Consider the following 21,608-nt stretch of genomic DNA (forward strand, 5'->3'; position numbering starts at 1 on the left):
AATTATCAGCCTATCGGCGTGAAGAATCACATAGCCCATTACTGTGTGGGCTGTACCTGTGAAAATAGGCTACAACTGCATCTGGTTGTATCACTGCTCTGACACATGAGACAGAGTCCAAAATACAGAAGTGCAAAAGTAGATAACTTGGGATATGACAAAAAGTGTCCTATAAACACTATACTCTTCTTTTTCTTGTTACTAGGCTAAAAGCAAAAATGTGTGTGTGTGTGTGTGTGTGTGTGTGTGTGTGTGTGTGTGTGTGTGTGTGTGTGTGTGTGTGTGTGTGTGTGTGTGTGTGTGTGTGTGTGTGTGTGTGTGTGCCCTAAAAACATATAAATACAATCTCTGCTTACTAGTCTTACTCTAAATTTTACTTCTAAATTCTTATTCATGTTTTCATGTTTGGAGTGTGTAGGAAACTGAAGAATCCAGAAAATAATAGACTGACACTCAGCGGGCGATTGCAGATGACAACTTGTGCCCTTATGGACGGTATACTGAAGATGTCCAGTAGTCAAAGATGAGTAAGATAATAACTTGTTTGAACCATGATGGACTTCCTTTCCATTCTTTAATGTTTGGTATGCTACAGCTTTTTATGAATTGGGAGTAGAGGGGGCTTTTTACATTAATGTAAAGTTGTACAGCATGCAGCTTTGTAACGTTATTGGAGAGGGACTATGTAACCCCTAAAGTGGCTACCTCCCTGCCTGACACACTTGCCTTGTGACTGAGGAGCTCAAGCAGTGGTGCCTATTTTTTCACTATATCACCAAAGCTAAGACCAGCCTGACTGCTGCAGAGAAGTCAACACCACTGTGCAGGTAGACGACACCTGAGAAGCCCAGTGTGGACAATGTAATGCTTTGCATGCAGTCACAACTGCAACAGCTCTTATGTGTTTATGGAAACAGGAGCTTAGCTGACACTTAAATAAATAATAAGCAGATTGTGTGGGACATGAGGAACATTGGTTTTGCTTTAGTTATAAGAGACTGATAACTTGTTATGGAGTCTACAAAACTATTCAAAATTCTGTTTGTGATTGAGCTGTATTAAGAGTGTTATTTCCAGACTTAAAAAAGGGGTTTGGTACCACAAAGTTCACCAGAATCCTGTTCTGAAAGCATAATCTCTCACAAAACAAAGTTGTTATTAGAAACAAATGTTTACACAGCTGGTTTGGATTTTGATTTCAGATTGGGACTCTTCTCTTTGGGTCCCTGGTGCTGTCGCTGCGCCTCGTGGATATCCTGTGGATAATGTCTCACAACAAGCCGAGCCCTTAGGAAATATATACCAACTGCCCTTGCTAGATATTCTTCTAAAGTCACAAAGCTGCCATGGTAATATGAGAGGCTTAACAGGTCTATCTGAGCACAAAGCCCAAAGGGAACCACCTTGTCTCCATAGCAACAGAGGAAACATAACAATGGTGCCTGGCTGTCCTGGTAAATGAGAGTCCCTCAGGTGAAGAAAATATCATACCAGGACATTTTCTTTGTGGTTTTGACCTAAAGAGAGACACTGTTGTGAATGCACTGCACACAAACTCAGGAGCAGCACAACTGATTTCACACACGTAAAGAAGGTTCGGGAGACTTTGATGACTTCCACAAGGGCATTTATTGAATTCCTAATTGAGGAGAGAATTAAGCAGGCAGTACAGTTTAACCACAATGTGTTATCATGGCCTGCCGTCCCAACTCTCTGAAATTCCTGTCTTCCTGAAGGTGTATGTAAAGTCATGCTGGCGTTAAGTTTAGCTGAACCTTCAAAGTCAACAAAGATATTGTGGGCACCCAAATATCTCAGAACAGACTAAATGTGTTTAGATTCACTATGGCCTTGTCAGGCTGAGCAGCACTGTCTTATCATACAGCTGTTACGTCTCCCGTCTTCCATGGAGGCACAAAGTTGAAGTGCTCCTCTGCTTGGAAAGGTTATGAGGTTGTGTTGGACACAGACCTGAATAAGACCTGGGGTACCACTGTCTCAACTTACATAGCATGAGTTCGTAAGCTGGAAATTCCACCACAAATATGTCATTTTTTCTTTTACTCAAAAAAGTGACAGAAATTATTTTCTTATTGGTCACCGACTATAAAAAAATAAATATATCCAGCCCACTAGAAACGAACTGAAGTGTACATTAGTGTGATTTTGATGTATAAGCATTTAATTTGAGTGTTTCCATTTTGTGCGACTGAACATCCACTAGCCTATATCAGACAGTTAGATAATAGTTGACTTATTGTATAAAGTTAAACAATGTGTAAGATGTGCCATATCTGTCCCATTGGTTTGTATTAAACGTATTTGGAATGGTGGATTTGTGTTTTGTTGTATTGGCATTGTATGTTTGTAGTACTGTATGGCTGTACATTTTATCCAGTGTAATGTAGTCTTCTGTAGCCTATGTGTATCTAGTCTTTTTGGTTTCTTAATTAAACTATCAATTTAAACAGACATTGTCATGGTGTCATGCTCTTACATGAGGGATATAGGGCTTTATTAATGGTTAGTAAATCATTTATAATTTTGTATAGATCTGTTATAAACCATTGATTAGAACAACTTTTGGCAGGTTGTGAAAAAAATCCTTCTGACCAGTGTTTATTCTCTCTGTTTGTTAACAGTGCAGAAATAAATGTTGATAATCCAGATGCTCATAAGTTTCTCACTTTCTAATCAGCCATCACGTCTGCAGCTATAAATTGAAATAACTGTTTTAAATCCATCAAGTCTGAAGTTGTAAATGTTAAATAGGTTGTTTATGAATGGATTTGGCCAACCAGCCAAAGCGATATTTCACAATCTGGCAAGCAAAAACGACAAAAAAAGCTTAGTCAGCTGCTGATCTGCAAATCTTTACTTAATTATTTATTAACTGTTCATTCATTCATTCATTCATTCATTTATTTTTATTTCGAACAAAATTAAAAATACATATACACATACAGCATGTACCCATATATACATATACATACATACATACATATGCATATATATACAAATACACATATATAAATATATCTATAAAATAAAAGTGTGTAGCAACACACCAAAGGAAAAGGAACAATCTCCATCCAGTGTTTACAAGTAATATTAAAAATACTATTACCATTTTTGATTTAAAAAATTTGTCCGAAAAGGAGCAGGATGAAGCCGAAGCTTGTAAAGTTTCCTACCCCTGATTCACTTTAAGTCATGTCTTTATATATCATATATTTTTACAACATGATAATGAATATACACAACAATACATCTCTAATTCTTCACATACCAAACCCTTTTGTTTATTTATTTACATTTTGAGAACATCAACAACCCATTTCCGAAAATCCATCATCCTAACAATCCATACACTAACCCCCTTTCACCATCATCTGTCTTCCTCTTCATATCCTTTTAATAAAGTGTTTTTATATAACTTTTTAAACTTTGTTATGTTTGTACAATGTTTAAGCACCTGGTCTAGCCCATTCCACAAACTCACCCCACCAATCGTGATGCACATACTTTTTAAAGTTGTTCTTATTTTGAGTTTTTTAAAGTTTATTTGTTCTCTCAGGTTATACCCACCCTGTCTTTCCATAAACATTTTTTGTAAATTTCCTGGAAGCAAATTATTTCTTGCTTTGAACATGATTTGTGCCATCTTAAATTTAACCAGATCAATGAATTTCAGAATGTGTGACTTGAAGAATAAAGGACTTGTGTGCTCCAGGTATCCAACATTATTTATGATTCTGATTACTTTCTTTTGTAATGTGCATAACGGCTGTAGGTTGGTTTTGTATGTATGTCCCCAGATTTCCACACAGTAACTTAGATATGGCTGTATGAGTGTATTATACAGAGTATGTAATGATTTATTGTCTAAAATATGTCTTGATTTATTTATTATTGCTATCGTCTTTGCTAGTTTTGCTTTGACATGGTTTATGTGAGGTTTCCAGCAGATTTTGTGGTCTAAAATCACACCAAGAAATTTATTTTCATATACTCTTTCAATACTTATATTATTGATTTGTATTTCTACTTGACAGTTAGTTTTATGTTTTCCAAATAACATTATCTTTGTTTTGCTTATATTTAATGACAGTTTATTTACATCAAACCACTGTTTTAATTTGACAATTTCTGATGTGATCATCTCCAAAAGCTGCTGTAAATTATCACCAGAACAGAAAATATTTGTATCATCCGCAAATAGAATACATTTTAGTATATCCGATACCCTGCATATATCATTGATGTACATTATGAAAAGCTTTGGTCCTAAGACCGACCCCTGTGGTACCCCACATGTTATGTTCATGTATGTTGATTTATGATCCCCAATTTCTACAAATTGTTGCCTGTTTGTTAAGTAGCTACTCACCCATTCCAATCCAACTCCTCTGATACCATATTTCTCTAATTTATGTAATAAAATGTCATGATTTATGGTGTCAAATGCTTTCTTTAGATCTATAAAAATTCCCACTACATGTTTCTTTTTATCTACGCAATTTGTGATTTCCTCAACTAATTCCATTAGTGCCAAAGTTGTTGATCTATCTGCCCGGAATCCATATTGACTGTCCACTAGAAGCTTGGATGTTTCGATAAAATTATCTAGTCTTTCTGTAAAAAGCTTTTCAAGGATTTTGGAGAACTGGGGGAGTATAGAAACAGGCCTGTAATTTGTGAAAAGGTGTCTATCCCCAGTTTTATATACTGGTATTACTTTTGCTATTTTCATTTTGTTTGGAAATTTACCAGATTGAAAAGACAAGTTACAGATATGAGTTAGTGGTTCAGCAATTTCTTCAACAACTTGTTTTATTATACTCATATCAATATTATTCCAATCCATGGAACATTTGCTTTTACAATTTTTTACAGTGTTTATTATTTCATTACTTTCCACTGCTCTAAGGAAAATAGAGGTCGGATTACAATTCCACAGATCAGATTTTACCCCTTCTGTTATTTCTGTATTTTTTATTTTTTCAGCTAAATCTGGTCCCACATTTACAAAAAATTTTGTCTTCCATGTTTTCTATTTTCTTGTCATTTTCAATATAAAATTCTGGGTAACTTGCCTTCCCATTTGTAGTTCCATTTCTAATAATACTATTTAGAATATTCCATAGACCTTTCATGTTATTTTTATTGTCATCTAATATTTTATTATAGTATTCTTTCTTGCATATCCTCATAATATTAGTTAATTTATTTCTATACTTTTTATATTTATTTTCTGCATCTGGGGTGCGATACTTGATAAGTTTTCTATACAATGTATTTTTCTTTTTGCAGGCATTAGATAAACCCTTAGTGATCCATGGGCTATTTGTTTTACTTTGTGTATCACTGTATTGTTTTACAGGACAATTTTTGTCATACAATGTTGTAAAGGTTTTTAGAAATCCATTGTATGCTTTATCAATGTCATTTTCTTCATATAATATTTTCCAGTTTTGTTTCAGTAACTCTTCCTTATAAAAGCATTTATGTTTTCCGCAGTTCTTACTCTTTTGTATTTGGGATGCCTAATGTCCATGGGTTTCCTATAATTACAGTGATAGACGATGAAAACAGGTAAATGATCACTTATGTCATTATATAATAGCCCGCTGTCTACATTGTTTTCCATATTGTTCGTGAATATATTGTCTATTAATGTAGCACAATGAGCTGTAATTCTACTGGGTCTGGTGATAGTTGGATATAAGCCCATACTATATATTGTATTTATGAAATCTTCTGTCATTTTATGCTTTTTTTTATTTAATAGGTCAATGTTATAATCTCCACATAAGAACATGATCTTTTGCAATGTTTTTGTAAAATTATTTTCCATCCACTCTTTAAATATCTCAATATTTGATCCAGGAGTTCTGTATATACAGCTCACAACAATATTTTTTGTCCTTTCCATACAAATTTCTACTGTAATACATTCTAGCAAATCATCAACAGCTGCTGTCATACTCTCCACCACCTTATAATTCAATCTTTTATCCACGTATATTGCCACACCCCCTCCACTTCTATTCACTCTGTTTTTATAATTCAGTTCGTAGCCGTCAATCTCAAAGTCCACACCTTTCTCAGTTTTGATCCAGGTCTCTGATATTGCTATGATGTTGAATTGATTCTTAAATTGGCTTAAATATGTTTTAATGCTATGGAAGTTGGAATATAGGCTTCTGCTGTTAAAGTGGATAATTGATATATTATGTTCTAGTTGGAAAGTTTTATTAAATTTCATCTCTGTATAATAACTGCAGCTGGTATTGATATTGCTTAGTAAATTATTTTCTGGATCAATATTATGTTCTATGTCCTGCATTTTATACTCTGTATATGAAAAGGTATCTAGTCCGGATGCCGATGAATTCTTATCAGAATGTGACATGTTTGTTTTTGTTCTTACTTACTACTGGGTGTAAAAGCTATTACCTTATCATCATGTCTCATTGGTATTTATCCAGCTCCTCCAAGTCCCTAATGACTAGAACTTTAGCTTGCTCTGGTGTTCCATTCAGCTTGATGAATATTTTGCTAATTGTTAATAAAGCAATTAGTTACACATTGTAAACCCTTTCACGAAGCATGGCTTATTAGAAAATAATACCAAAAACATTCATAAAATATGCTCGTAAAATATCATGCATGGCTGAGGTTTAACCATCTATCAATATAAGCATTTAGACCACTAACAACAATAAAATAGGCCTACTTCCTACAGCTGAATGCACCAAAACATTGAATTGCTGGCTTTCGTCTTTTATCATAAGGAGCTTGTTAAAACCCTCTACTCTGTGTCTGTGTGGACTCAAGCAAAGATCCTTAATCGCCTCTGACTGAAGAAAGCCACAGAAAACGAAAATGTAACCAAATGAGGCAGAGATGGAGACAGACCATGAGACAGACTCCGTTCCTTTTATGGTAATAGTGCGTGAGGAGAGGGGCGGGGCTATTGCCTAAACGTCATCAACGTGCTCCGAACACCCGGAAGCGTAGCAAAGATGTGAAATGTTATTCTGAAGTTAGTAGTGTTGGGACCACTTAGAGTTAAAAAAAAAATTATAAAATATTCTCCATATTTAGTAACGCTGTATTGTGTATTACATCTTGAAGATGAGTGTGAGTGAAGAAAAAAAGGTACGGCAGTTAGCTACGTAGGCTTTTTGCTTAGATTTCATCCAGATAACATTTACTCGAAGCATTTCTGTCATCTTTTTCTCTTTAACCCAGGACTCCACAGCCCTGAAGGAGGAGGGGAACAGCCTTTTCAAGGCAGGAGACATGCACGGCGCTGTCTGCTGCTACACCAAAGCATTAAAGCTGAGTGACAGCAAAGCAGAGAGTGCTGTTCTGTACCGCAACCGCTCTGCCTGCTACCTGAAACAGGAGGAGTACAGCAAGGCAGAGGCTGATGCCTCCAAAGGTGAGCTAAATTACAGCCAAGGATGCTGTAGAGTTCATAGATCAGTACAAGGACACGTTTTCATCTTAGTTTAAATTAAGAGACACTTCACCTGAATACACTGTTGATTTGTGTCTATCCTACTGTCTACTTTATTCCTTTGTAATGCCCATATTTAATATTTATAATTTTTTTTAAACTTTATCCTTGTCCTGCTATATTGTTTTTATATTACTATGTCTACATTATTCTCTTATATTGTCCATATTTAATGCTGGTCTCTAGACTTCATCCTTGCACTATTGGACTTATTTGCACTAGCACCATGACACACACTCTCATAGAGCACCTTACCATGCATACTGAATCACAGGGTCAGTCCCTGCCCTGTCACTGCAAGCATCTCATGCTTATACATCTTTTAGTACATTCATGTGGATTTTTTTATTTAGTATGCTTTCTTTTGTTGTCCATATTATTCATGTGGATTTGTTATTTTATCACCCTGTTTATGATTTATGTGTATGTTGTGTGTGATGTCTTTAAGCTACTGGGACCTTGAATTTCCCCTTGGGGATCAATAACGTATCTATCTATCTATCAATACAACCAAACACGAGATCCTCAGAGTGGCATGCGGTTTGGGGTGCTTAAAGTGACAAAATATTACATTTGAAAAGCTCAACAGCTGTTCTTTTTCAATGACAGAGATACTCATGATGATCTATAGACCCTTGGGTGAAGATTTTAATTGAGAATAACTTTCAACACACACCTTCTAAACTACTTACAGCTGCTAAGTACACTAAGTGTGTATAGTTCACATTTCAGATAAAAGTAAATATGATTGACTGTACTGTTGCATGAACTGTCACTCTAACTGGATTAAGATGTACAGTATGTACTAAGTTATATTGAATGTCATGTCGGTCACTCTTTTCAGCTCTTGATACTGACCCAGGTGATGTGAAAGCCAGGTTCCGGAGAGCTCAGGCTTTCCAGAAACTCTGTCGGCTTGATCAGGCGTTTCTGGATGCTCAGAGGTGTGCCCAGCTGGAGCCCAAAAACAAAGCCTTCCAGGATCTGCTCAGACAGCTTGGAGCACAGATCCAGCAGAAGGTGATGTGTTTTTCTTAATCAAGTGGCTAAAGGGTCAGGGAGGTTTGTCTTGTATTTTAAACCGTACCCTGAAGAAACTGTTGCTAATTAGGATTTTTTTCTCTTAACCGTGTAGTCGGTGCAACTAAACTCCACAGATGCTCGTGTGCAGCAAATGTTCTCCCTCCTCTTAGATGCATCCGCAAAAGACTCGGATCGACAAAAGGTAAGGGCAACTCATAAGGCAGGAACATAACAAACTGCTGTAATTCACTCTTTTTCATGTGTTTGATTTGTATTCATTGTATCTTGATCTGTCTGTAAAGTTGTAATGCACCAAAATAATGTGATCCATTATTCAATTTCAGGCTGCTCAGAATCTTGTGGTATTATCTCGAGAAGACGCAGGAGCTGAGCAGATCTTCCGTAACGATGGAGTGAAGCTGATTCAGAAACTTCTTCAGTCAAAGCAGGAGGATGTTGTCCTTTCCGCCCTGAGGACCCTGGTTGGGTTATGCACAGGGCATCAGTCCAGAGTAAGTGTGACAATACCCTCTAAAGTTATTCATTACACCATCTTTAAAGTCCCTCTTTTTTTAACAGGCTACAAACTTATTTTCTTTATTGGAAAACATAGATACAACAGGAAGTGTTGGCCCTCTTATTTGTATTTTGTTTAATTTTAATTTTAATGCATTTCTTTTTCCATGCATTGTTAAGTCTGCTGTAGCACACTTTCAGTAGATGTTGCAATATATCAACATCCATGTTTGTCAGAGACTACATTTACCATGCTAGTAACACTTGTGAATTGCTTTACCGCTTTTAACTGCTGACATCCACTGTTTTGTACCCAGACTATGGCTATAGTGAATGAGTTGGGAATGGAGCAGTTGTGTGCAGTAATGGGATCAGTAGCCTCCGCTGTGTCTCTGGCTGCCTGCCACCTGCTGCAGGTGATGTTTGAGGCTTTGACGGAAGGCATGAAAAAAGAGATCAGAGGGAAAGATGAAGCCATACTTCCTGGTGAGTTTGGCCTCTGATCATGTTTATATTTGGAGTTGGCCACACATCAAAGTTAACCACTAACAAATCTTATATTTTTTATTTATTTTTTCAAACACAGCACGTAACAGTGTGTATCAGCTTTCTGTCCTGTTCTTTTAACGGTAACTGACTCTGTGAATTTACCACAGAACCCTCCAAGGAGCTACGCTCAATGTTACGCCACCTCTTGGAAATTATGCCAGCATCTAAGGTGTCAGGGCTGGGCAGAGACAGCGCCATCAACCTCCTGGTCAAACAAGTTCCCCGCAAGTCCTTGAAAAACCCAGATAACTCACTCACGTTATGGGTGATAGACCAGGGTATGAAACAAACCTGCACATCATGTAGAATTGGTCACATTTTTATGCTATGGTGGATACAAAACAGACATAAATCTTCTGCTAAACATACCCATTTCAGTATTTCCAGTACAGTTTCACTACCATGGGAAGGGGGAAGGAAGTGTTCACTTTATGTTTTCAAATGTCAAATGAAATTTTCCTATGGCCTCAGATATCACAAGCCCATTTAAGATATTCTGTCACCAGTTTTATCGCTCTAGCCAAATTAATGAACTCCTTGATCTCCTGCAGGACTGAAGAAAATCCTGGAGGTGGCCGGGACAGTGCCTGAGCTCTCAGAAGGACCACCTCTTACAGACAACTCCCACATGAGCTGCTCTGTCTTGCTTAGCAAACTCTACGATGACCTAAAGTGCGACACAGAGAGGGAGACCTTCAACAAACTATGTGAAGAATATGTTCAGTGAGTTGACCACCAAAACTTGTGTTACCAATATCCAATGCTTAGTAGTGAAATGACTTATGAACATGAAAAAAAACCTTATTACAAGCCATAAGCCCAAAAGTGGTATTTTCCTTCTTTTTTTTTTTTTTTTAATCTGATGTTTTTCTGGGTAGGCAACATTTTAGCCGACATGGCATAACCGGCAAGCTGCGAGCCATTCAGACAGTTTCGGTGCTCCTCCAAGGGCCGAGCGACGTGGGTAACAGAACTCTGGAGATGTCAGGAATGATGGATGCAGTGATCTCTCTGTGTGCTTCCGAAGATGTAACTCACCAGCAGGTAGCGGTGGAGACTCTTATCCACGCGGCAGGCAAGGCAAAGAGAGCCTCCTTCATCACAGCCAACGGCGTGGCACTCCTGAAGGACCTCTACAAGAAGAGCGAGAATGACCGGATACGTGTGAGAGCCCTGGTGGTAAGTGTTGCAGCAAAGCAAGAACAGTATATCTATTTCAGACAGTTAAAGGAAATAACCTCTCTAAGTAAATGATCCATGGTGCTCTGATGGTTATTCCACAGGGTTTGTGCAAGCTCGGATCAGCAGGAGGGACGGACTTCAGCATGAAGCAGTTTGCAGAGGGATCCACGCTAAAGCTCGCCAAGCAGTGCAGGAAGTATGTTTGCCTGTGTTGAATCGGGAACCTGAGAAATGTGTTACGGCTCATCCACGTTAATGCATGACCTGATTTTAAAAACAACAGATAATGAGTGGTTCCTTGGATTTAAAATAAATTTTAGGTGGCTGTGTAATGAGTCTCTGCCCCCGACCTCCCGCCGGTGGTCTGTGGAAGGCCTCGCCTACCTCACTTTTGATGCTGACGTGAAGGAGGACTTAGTTGAAGACAAGAACGCTCTCGTGGCCATGTTTGAGCTAGCAAAGGTTTGACTGATGATTGTAATTGGAGGTTTTAATGACACATGGAAAATACTGGGCAATTATGAAGTCAGATTCCTCTCAGAAGAGCATCTTTGTGATCTTTTTGTTATTTATTTTTGTGTAGTATTTGAAACCACCACTGTAAGAATATACACCAACATTTCTATAGTGTTGACTAGGATCGCCTTGACAGCCTAGTTTTTCTTTGTGTTCCTGCAGTCTGAGGATAAGACGGTGCTCTTTGCTGTGGGCTCCACGTTAGTGAACTGCACCAACAGCTATGACGTGGAGAAGCCAGACCCTCAGATGGTGGAGTTAGCCAAGTATGCAAAGCAGCATGTGCCTGAGGAGCACCCCAAGGTACCATTATACATTTTTCATGTAGAGCTACATTTACTGCACACAATATTACTTTAATATTGCACAGCAACTCTACTGCTCTTCTGTTTCTTTAGGTGTTCTTCGAAATAATTTGACATGCACATTTTTTTCTTGAGAGATTTATTTACATGAATCGGTCATGTCTTTCCATGTGTCAGGATGCACCTTCCTATGTGGAGAAAAGACTGATGAAGCTGCTGGAGGCTGGTGTGGTGTCTGCGTTGGTGTGTATGGTCAAACAGGAGAGTCCTGCCCTCACCGACGCTTGTCGGGACTGTATCGCCAGGTAGGAAAATGGCAGTAAGTCTTTTTCACTCACTGTTCTCTCTGTAGATTTTCTGTTAATACCATTTCTCACGGCAGGGTCTTCTTGGCTTTGGTGGAACGACAGGAAGACAGAGGCACAGTGGTGGCACAGGGTGGTGGAAAGGTAGAGCGGCCTGATAAATATACTTAATTTAGCCTGCACACTGATCTAAACACCTTGCTTTAGGGGGGTTTACATGGTTTGTGTTGACTGTTTTTCTCCATAGGCCTTGATCCCACTGGCATCTGACAACACAGATGGAGGTAAAATCAAAGCAGCACAAGCCCTGGCAAAAATAACCATCACATCTAACCCAGAGATTGCCTTCCCAGGAGAAAGGGTGAGAATTGAATGCTGTAAAAAGCCTCTTTAGTTAAAAAAAAAACCAACATAAATAACTTATCCTAATTAACCATGTCTTGCTTTCTGTTGTCAGATCTATGAGATGGTGCGCCCCCTTGTCAGTCTTCTGAGTCTTGAATGCACCCTGCTGCAGAACTTCGAGGCACTCATGGCTCTCACCAACCTGGCCGGCATCAGTGAAAGACTCAGGTTGGCCACTAGGGGGACTCTCTCCTAAGAATACATGTACAAAACACAGACAATTGTAAAGGGGAATGACCTACATACAAGTATGCAGAAACCAATAGTTCAAGTTTAATTCTGTAGTTTTACTTTTTTACACATGGCAAATCTACTTTCTTTATAGAAGGGAACATAAATGTAGTTACAGATGAATGTGTCATGTTTATGGTTAAACATGCAGGATCCTTGTTTGCTTCCTAAAAATTGAAAAAAAAAGCTGTGAAAATGTGTTTTACTAGAGCTTGTTTTAGGACTTTGGGGGCAAGTCCAAGTCATGTCTCAAGTCATTTTGCAGTCTCTGAATGCTGACCCTAAAGCTGTGTTAACAGTTTGACAGTGTTAATACAGAGCTACAAAGCTGAGGCCACGTCTTTTTCATTTTCAGTGTATAGACATATGTACCCATTAAGATGTACAACCATGTCTGCCTGGTGCGGTCTTCATTGTTCTTAAATTTTCTCAGGTCATAGATTCACAATTGAATAGTTTGGCTTTCAAGTCTTTGAGTTTTTACTTCCTTTAATAATATATATTTTTTATTATGAAAGTATAGTTTTGTATCAGTATTTAGAGTATCTGCTTGTATGTGTGTTGTTTCACAGACAAAAGATCATAAAGGAGAAGGCAGTCCCAAAAATTGAAGGCTACATGTTTGAGGAGCACGACCTGGTCCGAGCTTCTGCCACAGAGTGCATGTGTAATCTGGTTTTAAGCACAGAGGTAAGACACATTAATGGATGATTGTAGTTTAGTTTAGTTAATTTGTTTCACAGAACTTAAAAAAACAAATTACATTGAAGAAATACAAAAATACATGTGAGGGTGTGGTAGAAACCTATAACGGCTTATATAAAACCTCAACCAAAGTACATACACAAATACAAAAATACATTTTAAGTGTTAAGTATAAAGTAAAAACAACAGTTTCTAAGAGTTATCTGTTTTTTCCCCAAATCACACAGTTTAGACAGCAGGGCATTTCTAAGTCTATTTTTATACATAGAAAATTACAGAAATACATAGAAAATGACATAATGACACATTGTATGGCACACATGTTGAAAAGTACAAGTAAAAGTGGGTGTTTGGTGTGTCCTCAGGTGCAAGAGTTGTACCTGGCCACAGGGAACGATCGCCTGAAGCTGCTCGTGCTCTACAGCGGAGAGGAGGACGAGAGGCTGCGGAAAGCTGCTGCAGGAACTCTGGCCATGCTGACCGCTGAGCAGCCAGAGCTCTGCACCCGCATCCCAGGAACAGTAAGCAGAGCACTGCAGCACTTCACTGTCCCCACACATCCATCAACTTAGCACTGTGACATAATACAATGATTCATTATTCAATTTTAGCTTACATTACTTCCTGTTGTCCTCTCTTCGCAGACGACCCACTGGCTAGAGATTATACAGTCGCTTTTGCTCTGTGAAATATCCGACCTGCGCCACCGGGGAGTGGTCATAGTTCAGAACATGATGCAGGCGGAGAAGAGTCTGGCCGAGACGCTCATGGAGAGTGAAGCTCTGGAGATTCTTTCTGTGTTGGCGAAGGGAGGAGAGGGCACGCCGGAGCCTGTTTCAAAGATAGCTCAAAACTGTCTGGACAAGGCCGTGGAGTACAACATCATCATGAACAGGGAAGGGAGGGAAAAGGGCAAAGGAACTGAACCCTGAAAACACAGCTGCAGCGTGTGAATGTGCCTTCCGGTAATGTTAAAGCACTTTGAGTATTATGTTGGACCAGTGAAGTCATTTCACTTTTGCAGGAAATCCGTTTTGATCTGGATGGGTACAAGCCGATCGTGAAATGTGTCAAACTAAAAACTGTGCAAGGCAATAAAAACTAAAGAAAAGAAAGAAGAAAGGTAGTACATGAAAGCCAGCAGATACTCACAGAAGTGGTATACTGTTTCACATTGCTTTTGCGCTCATTGTATTTATCTTTATAATTATAATGTATTTTCACGGACCACCACCAAAAGTGTATGTGTATGTCCAATCCGGCTACTTTATCTTACTAAAGATTGCCATTCATTGATATTTGCAAATGTTTTTATTTTTCTCTATCGTTCTCCAAAATGCATTGTCTTTAGTTTCCATTATTTACTTCCACTACTATATTTAGTGTGAATTCTGATTCAGCAGCTTTTAGCATTACAAGCCTGATCTAGTCCTTTTTATAAAATGTTGCCCTAAACAGGCCAAAACCAGTACATTCACAGCATTGTGTGCTTTTCTGTTTATCACTATTATTATTATTATTATTATCACTCCACTACATTCCCAGTGTCTTAATTGTACGTTGGTTGTTTTCTAGTTTTGACTGAACACATGGGCAAAGAAATAAACCCTCTGTACCCGCACTATTGTCACGTCTCTACTGAGTTCACCCATCTTCACTGTCAAGTAACGTTGCAACTATACTGCAGCGCATGCGCAGTACACCCTGACGCTACAGTGTTGGAGCTAATGCTAGCTACTTTCATTGGATAAGATTTGGCAACACTGGTTCAAACTGTTTATGGGTTCAAACTCATCGGCATTTTCACGTTAAACCAAACAGAGGTAAAAGCGTTACCGATGCGGTGGTTCGGGTTTGGCTTTAACGCATTTGGACAGATATATGTCCGCGATAAATTAATTAAAGGAGTGTGTAGTGACGCTGTAAATGAAGTCAAAGTAAGTAGTCCGACAGAGCTTGCTAATCAGGTAGACAGAAGTGACTGCTGCTTGACGACTGATTATCAAATTAGAGCAAGTTGGAGTAGAAGAGCATCATTGCATTTAGATGGTAAGTCTAACTGAGATCAATTATTATCTTATTGTAACATAAATAGAAGGCGTCTATAATATCACACTATGAATATTACTCATGTATTCACCTTGCTCTGTCTGTCTGTTATTAGGTGACAGCTTTGCGTGCCTTGCAGGTTTCGTCTCCAATGAGTCCTGTGGCAAGCCTATGAAAGAGAGCCGTGGCTGTAAAGATGCCATCATCAGTGAATCGTACTTGACCCTCGCTTTCTCAGACAGACTTGAGTCCTGGGATCTGCAGAAGAAAGAGAAGACTCCATCATGGAGCATAAAAATAAACCCACACCCAGAGAGCTCTGGTAATATCTTTATCTGCTTTGACAGCTACAACAAGTATAATGGAAGTATATAATAATTGGCTAAACAGTACACTTGTTGCTGCTTTCTAGGACCCCCTGTGAATCTCCCATTAGTCCCTGGGGGTTACATAGCCACGAAACCGCCCCTCTACCGCTCCTTATCACCACACCTGAGAGCCAAGAGTCTGGCACTGAGTGCCGAGCATGCCATCCTTCTCACTGCCTCCGGGGCTGTGTACACCTGGGGACTGGGCAGGTAGACCTACTACTCACACATCTGTCTTCATTGGTAATCTGTCCATTAACATCCTCCTGCATATCTTGACCTTTTGTGTGTGTGTGTGTGTGTGTGTCTCTTTCTTTCACAGCCATGGTCAGCTGGGACACGGAGGCCTCTCCTCTGAGGAGGAGCCCAGGGCAGTGGAGGCACTCTGGGGGATGCCCATGAGCTGTATAGCTACAGGAGGCTGGCACTCTGTTTGTATTAGTGGTAAGTGCCATACAAGATGTTGGCAGTGAATAAAAATAGGTTGGCAGTGAATACAAATAGTTATGCCCTCAATCAGGTGTAAATTACGTGACCTTAAATAACCCTTTTCTTCAGATGGGGGAGACCTTTATGTGTGGGGCTGGAATAACAGTGGCCAGCTCGGACTTCCATCACAAGGTCTGAGGAAAACACTGCAGCAGCAAAGTAGCCAACAAGCAGGTAAGGGGAATTGAATCTACAAACACAATCATACTCCTATTTCTTTTTACCCACAGTGCTATCTATCTATGCAAATACTTTTCTGTTAGCTTAGGTGCACCTCACCCCAACACACTGCACTCAACTGCATTGCTTTTTGGTGTGGCATGTATGATAGTTACAATACTCCACGCTTCAATATGAGCATTTCCACAGCATCTATAAAGGATGCCAAGTGATTAACTCTGAACAGGGGGAAAATGTTCACCATTAGGTCTGGAGATTCCCTGTCAATGTATTTTTTCAAATGTATTTCAGCACTTTAAGCACCATAAACTAAAGGCCATCAAGCTCCATTTTACTTGGGCTGTGTCTCAAACCGCCTACTTCCGTCAGTACACTGCTAATGTGCACTGACCACTTACTGCTGTAGTGCCCACTTCCAATGGTTAGTATTGTCCCAAAAGGAACACTTACGTTAAAACACTTACCGGAAATGACGTGCGGTCAGCTCAGCTTGCCGCCTCTCAAAATCTGACGAAAATCTTTTAAACTGACCTTTGTTGATCTGAAATGAAGACGGATTCAGCAACTGCATGGCCTATTTCTCGCTTAAAATGTTTTCAGAAACGTTTCGGTGAACTATTTTCGTAAAATACGAGATTGTTCTGAACGAGCCACCATTATGCTCGGTTGTGAAATCCGGGAGAAGCCAAAGCCACGTGACGCGTTCGTCCAATCAGCTGCTGGTCGACATCCCTGGTCCCTCCCCTTTCCGCTTTGTAGTCAAGATGGCGCCCGTTTAGTGCGCGTAGTGTCCATCGTTCCACACTGAACTTTCTGACCGTTTTTAGGGGGTCATTCGGGTACTTTCAGTGCACTGACTTTTTGCGTTATCTCCACTATATACTTAAAACTAAGTGCTTGAAGTGTGCAAGTAGGCGGTTTGAGACACAGCCTTGGTGAGCTACAGTTAATATCTTAAAATGCAAATTCACAAACAATTTAAAGGTCCAGTGTGTAACGTGTTTAGTTGTTCATTATCAAAATCTGTGTTGCACAAACTTGTCCTTTTTCATGAATATTTACCACCATCAATTCCAAGTATTCCTTTTGGCTTGAAATTTTACGTTTGCATTCGCATGAACTCATGGATGTATTAAGAGAACTGGGGTAGACGCTCCATATTCATGCGCCATCTTGAAATACGTTAGCCGGTAAGGGACATACAGGACATACTGCTCCGCCTTTCGCATTTTCGCTGTCACATGATAAACTCAAAGGTGCTGCTAATGCTGCTAATGGGTGTCGTAGCTTCCCGGCCCCGGCAAGTTTGAAGAAGGAAACATGGAGGACCACACGTATTCAAAATCCAAATTTCAGGAACAGGAGTCTTCTTTTTCGCCCAGAAAAAGGATATTGAAAAGAGCAAGAGACCAGCTTTTTGAATCGTGAAGGCTACCGTAACTGTAATACGTACTTTGAACTGCGTGGTGCGAGAGAGTTGATTGCGATATATGATCTCAACGCTAGATGGGAGAAATTCCCACACATTGGAACTTTAAATATATAGCACTTGAAGTGTGGGAAATGCTCTATATTGGACATCAATGAACCACCCCCTTAACATTAACTGTACTGAACAGGGGCATCATCCCAAGATGCCAACACATCTCCCACTGAAGAGCCAAAGGAGGAAGAGAAACATGAAGAGGTATTCATATCGATCCAGGCATTCCCAGCTCTGCTGGATATCACGCCGTCATGTGAAATCAGGACAGTCAGCTGTGGCTGCCGCCACACAGCTGCCGTAACAAGTAAGGAACAGCACTTGACAATAGGTGTATTGATGCACATTTTCTTGGCAAATCTATCCTCTATCATATTTTCTCATTTCAGCCACAGGTGACCTCTACACTTGGGGCTGGGGTAAGTTTAAATTTGGAGATAAACTGATTTTGAATGTGTTGCAAATGTGTTACATTTTTGTAGCATGTTCCCAGTACCAATTTAACTCATCAGTGTGCTTAGAGCACACCTTATACATTGTACGTGATGTTGAACTTACCCTGTCCATCATTTCTTCTATTACCTGAATTTCAGGTGACTATGGCCAACTTGGACACCAGACTTTTATCAGTTCAGATGAGCCACAGCGCGTGGAGTTCTTCAGGGAGCAGCAGATGCGTGTGGTTGACGTAGTGTGCGGGGCATGGAACACTTTTGCTGCTGGCGTCAAGGAGGAAGTAGCTTAGTCTTAAAAATACTATGGAATCCCCTTGATAAATGTGGATACTGGACTTTGGACAACTTACCAGGAAGTGTAAATTATCACAACAAATACAATACTTTAAATTGAATGTATTTTGTAATATACAAGTTATTTTAATTTGTCTGTGTAACAAAAAGAAACTTTCTAAATCAGCAGTTTTTGGAAATATTTTTTAATTTTCTTAATAGAAATTTAAAAAATCACAGGTTTTATATTTCACAAACAATGCATAAAATAGTTAAGGCAATAAAATACACAGGTTAATATAATTTAAGGCAAATATCTAAAATTATTTTAATTGAAAATTAAACAACATAAGAGAGTTAAAGGGTGATGCATGAAACAGCCTGGTAGAGGTCTTCACAGCACAATCTTGAAAGAACTGGAGAAATCAAAGTATAGAGGAAGCAGTTAGGAGTGAACAAAACCGTGATGAGTAAAGTGCATGTCAGTGATAATTCGATTTTTAGTCACCTGACAAAATCTGGGGACCTTGAAATGACATGCTGAAACTCTGAGAGGTTCACGGTTCCATCCTTGTCAATGTCTGACTCTTCAAGAATCTGAAAAACATACAAAGGAAACAACTGTTACACTGACACATCTGTGTACCAAACTGTTTTAACCATCTAGTGTAAATCTTCAGAGGGCAGAAGCCTCCGTGAACTCACATTGTTGATGAGCTGTCTCATTTCTTCGGTGGTTAGTCTTGTCTCATCTGTCTCACCGGTCAGGCAGTTTACCAGCTTCTCCAGATCACCACAATCAAGAGTTCCATCATCGTCAAAGTCTGAAAATACCAATATGCTTATTACACAGATTGATAGCCTTCCCTTTATTATCAATAACCAGCTCACTTTTTTTTTTAACAACTTATTTACCAAATATTCGGAAAGCATAGTGGGATTTGATTTCCAGAGTAGCAGAGTCGCTGAAGGCACTCAAGAGATCCAGAAAGTCCTCAAATGTGAGGCTTCCATCTTTTTGTTCAGATGTTGAGAATACATGGCATATTCTTTTCCTGAAAGGGTTGGACTGTGACAGTAACAAGTACAAGGGTCAGTACAGTTTTGCACCGGACAATCCTAGTCATGCTATGAGGACGGCTCCTAAGCAGTCCACATAACACCACTTCCACTGTTTTACTATTAAATCGCTTTTTTACCTTGAGCTCCGGCAGAGTGAGAATCCTCTCTGCGGGTACTCTGGTATTTGGAAGGTCTTTCTCATCCTTTGTGAGCAGTTCAGTGAATCTCTTGTGAGCACTAAACATACAAAAAAAGCTTAACGTTAATTAACGGCAGCAGTTTTTACCGGTAACACATGTGACATACAACTGATCACTTACAGAAGAATTTCTTGTTTTGTCAAGAATGTCAGCTCCTAAAAGTAAAAGTGAGCATTGTTAGAATGACAAGTCATTAACATGAAAGTTACTTTTTTTCTGACTTCCTATAACGTTAATACATCTAGCTATGGTCTGACCATAGACAGTATAGTGATATTAGCAATTCCGTTAGCTTTCACTATACTTATTAGCGCGATGACGTGTTTACAGTTTACTATAGCTGCCATTAGCGGTGTGTTTAGTTAACCTACGTTGTAGGAAATGCTACAACTAACGTTACAGACCGTAAGTTAATTAATACTGTACTGATGACAAGGCTCTAATAGTTTTCTTGTGCCTTAAAACCTTTGGCTACGATAGCTACCTTACGTTATGCTTGGTTACTGACGCCACCCAGTTAACATTAACACCCATTACAAAATATTTGCTTTTGGATACTTTGCTTTGGGCACTTACTTGATATTCTGAGAGCAAGTCCTTGCCAAGTTGACTTGCCGTAGTTCCCATTTTGAAAATGTCGACTCGAAAATGTACTTTTGTTGTTGTAAGAGTTACACACCGAACTATTGGACAACAAGTGGTTGGTTTTACACTTTACATGGCTTACTTCCGGTTCCTTCTCTTTCCTGTATTAGCCTAGCTACGAAACGGTTTCCATAGTGACGCACTTGCAAACATCTCATATCATGACAAAAGGGCGACAACAGGTGACATCAAGCATCAATGGACATCAAGGACTAACCTGTGTATGCCTGGGCCTTTTGACAGTTCCAAAAAATAATAAGTCCTTACGACGACTCCTTACTTTAGTTTTTGTTTCCAGTTTTAGTGCCACTGATGAAATTATTTAACTACTTTTTAAAAGTATTTTGGGCCCTTTATTCAACAGAGAGATGACAGAAAACAAGGAGAGATATTCAGGGGGAATGACCTAAAGTGCCACCACCCCTTCCTATAACTACCATAGTATAGCAACAATATAAAAAGGTTTCATAAAAGATTTCCTTTAAAAATGACTAAAAGTAAAACTTATAATGGGCAGTAAAATGTAAAAAAAAAATATATATATTAAATATCGGAAGTACCCCTTCATAGTGTTAAATTAAGAATTCTATCCCAGGAGGGTTCTTTTGCTGGATATCCAGGTAGTGTGTAACACTTAGGTTATTGCCAAAGAATTTCTAATATGTAGACGGGCTTTGTTATCGCTAAACACACAGTAATGATGTCACTTGGTTCATAGGCCTATCAGCTATACAAAATGGGAAAAAGTGAAGTTCCAGTCATTTTCCTCAAATTTTACAGTAGCCTACAACAGTAAATATTTCTATATCTGCTTTTCTGTTTTTATATTTTCCTATTATTTTGTAAAGTCTTCATGCCATCCAGTGTTAGGATACCCTTTATCTTCCCATAACAAATCCAAATTAAGACTCTAAAAACTGTTCCAAACATTCTTATTTTATGATAGAATTGCAAAACACAGCATATATTTTTTTTGTGGTTAATGGTTTTTTTTAACCACAAAAAACAAAATCAGGTAATTTATGTATTTCTTTCTATAAAATCCATAGATATAGAACATAACATAACAACATAACATGTTCTATATCTATGCTAAAATCTATCATTAATATGGCTTATTAGTAAACAAACCTGATACA

At 38.9% G+C, this 21,608-nt stretch overlaps 3 protein-coding genes across 4 annotated transcripts; 2 read left to right on the forward strand and 1 right to left on the reverse strand.

Annotated features, from left to right (window-relative positions):
- The first annotated feature begins 7,140 nt into the window (after positions 1-7,140).
- On the forward strand, positions 7,141-14,886 carry unc45a (unc-45 myosin chaperone A). The gene is made up of 19 exons (XM_031283468.2): positions 7,141-7,164; positions 7,258-7,450; positions 8,373-8,548; positions 8,664-8,753; positions 8,896-9,063; positions 9,385-9,553; positions 9,724-9,894; positions 10,168-10,339; positions 10,495-10,795; positions 10,900-10,994; positions 11,119-11,260; positions 11,477-11,617; positions 11,797-11,924; positions 12,002-12,068; positions 12,172-12,285; positions 12,382-12,497; positions 13,133-13,250; positions 13,631-13,786; positions 13,910-14,886. The coding sequence occupies exons 1-19, from the start codon at positions 7,141-7,143 to the stop codon at positions 14,195-14,197; spliced, it is 2,829 nt and encodes a 942-aa protein (XP_031139328.1). The 3' UTR covers positions 14,198-14,886.
- Positions 14,887-14,965: 79 nt separating this feature from the next.
- On the forward strand, positions 14,966-18,751 carry LOC116038803 (RCC1 domain-containing protein 1). Of its 2 annotated transcripts, none has more exons than XM_031283469.2 (8): positions 14,966-15,314; positions 15,430-15,636; positions 15,727-15,892; positions 16,005-16,126; positions 16,241-16,345; positions 17,971-18,141; positions 18,224-18,253; positions 18,428-18,751. In XM_031283469.2, exons 1-8 carry the CDS (start codon positions 15,104-15,106, stop codon positions 18,577-18,579), a joined length of 1,164 nt encoding a protein of 387 aa, XP_031139329.1. In that variant the 5' UTR covers positions 14,966-15,103; the 3' UTR covers positions 18,580-18,751. The 2 variants fall into 2 exon arrangements, with proteins under 2 accessions (XP_031139329.1, XP_031139331.1); XM_031283471.2 differs by having other exon boundaries at positions 15,454-15,636.
- An 8-nt stretch (positions 18,752-18,759) lies between these two features.
- Positions 18,760-20,648, reverse strand: LOC116038804 (calcium and integrin-binding protein 1). The gene is made up of 7 exons (XM_031283472.2): positions 20,401-20,648; positions 19,945-19,979; positions 19,762-19,861; positions 19,478-19,631; positions 19,268-19,386; positions 19,071-19,159; positions 18,760-18,978 (listed from the first exon to the last, which is right to left on the reverse strand). Exons 1-7 carry the CDS (start codon positions 20,449-20,451, stop codon positions 18,957-18,959), a joined length of 570 nt encoding a protein of 189 aa, XP_031139332.1. The 5' UTR covers positions 20,452-20,648; the 3' UTR covers positions 18,760-18,956.
- Between the last annotated feature and the right edge of the window lie 960 nt (positions 20,649-21,608).

Source organism: Sander lucioperca, chromosome 7 (assembly GCF_008315115.2).
Source record: "Sander lucioperca isolate FBNREF2018 chromosome 7, SLUC_FBN_1.2, whole genome shotgun sequence".
Lineage (NCBI taxonomy): Eukaryota > Metazoa > Chordata > Actinopteri > Perciformes > Percidae > Sander > Sander lucioperca.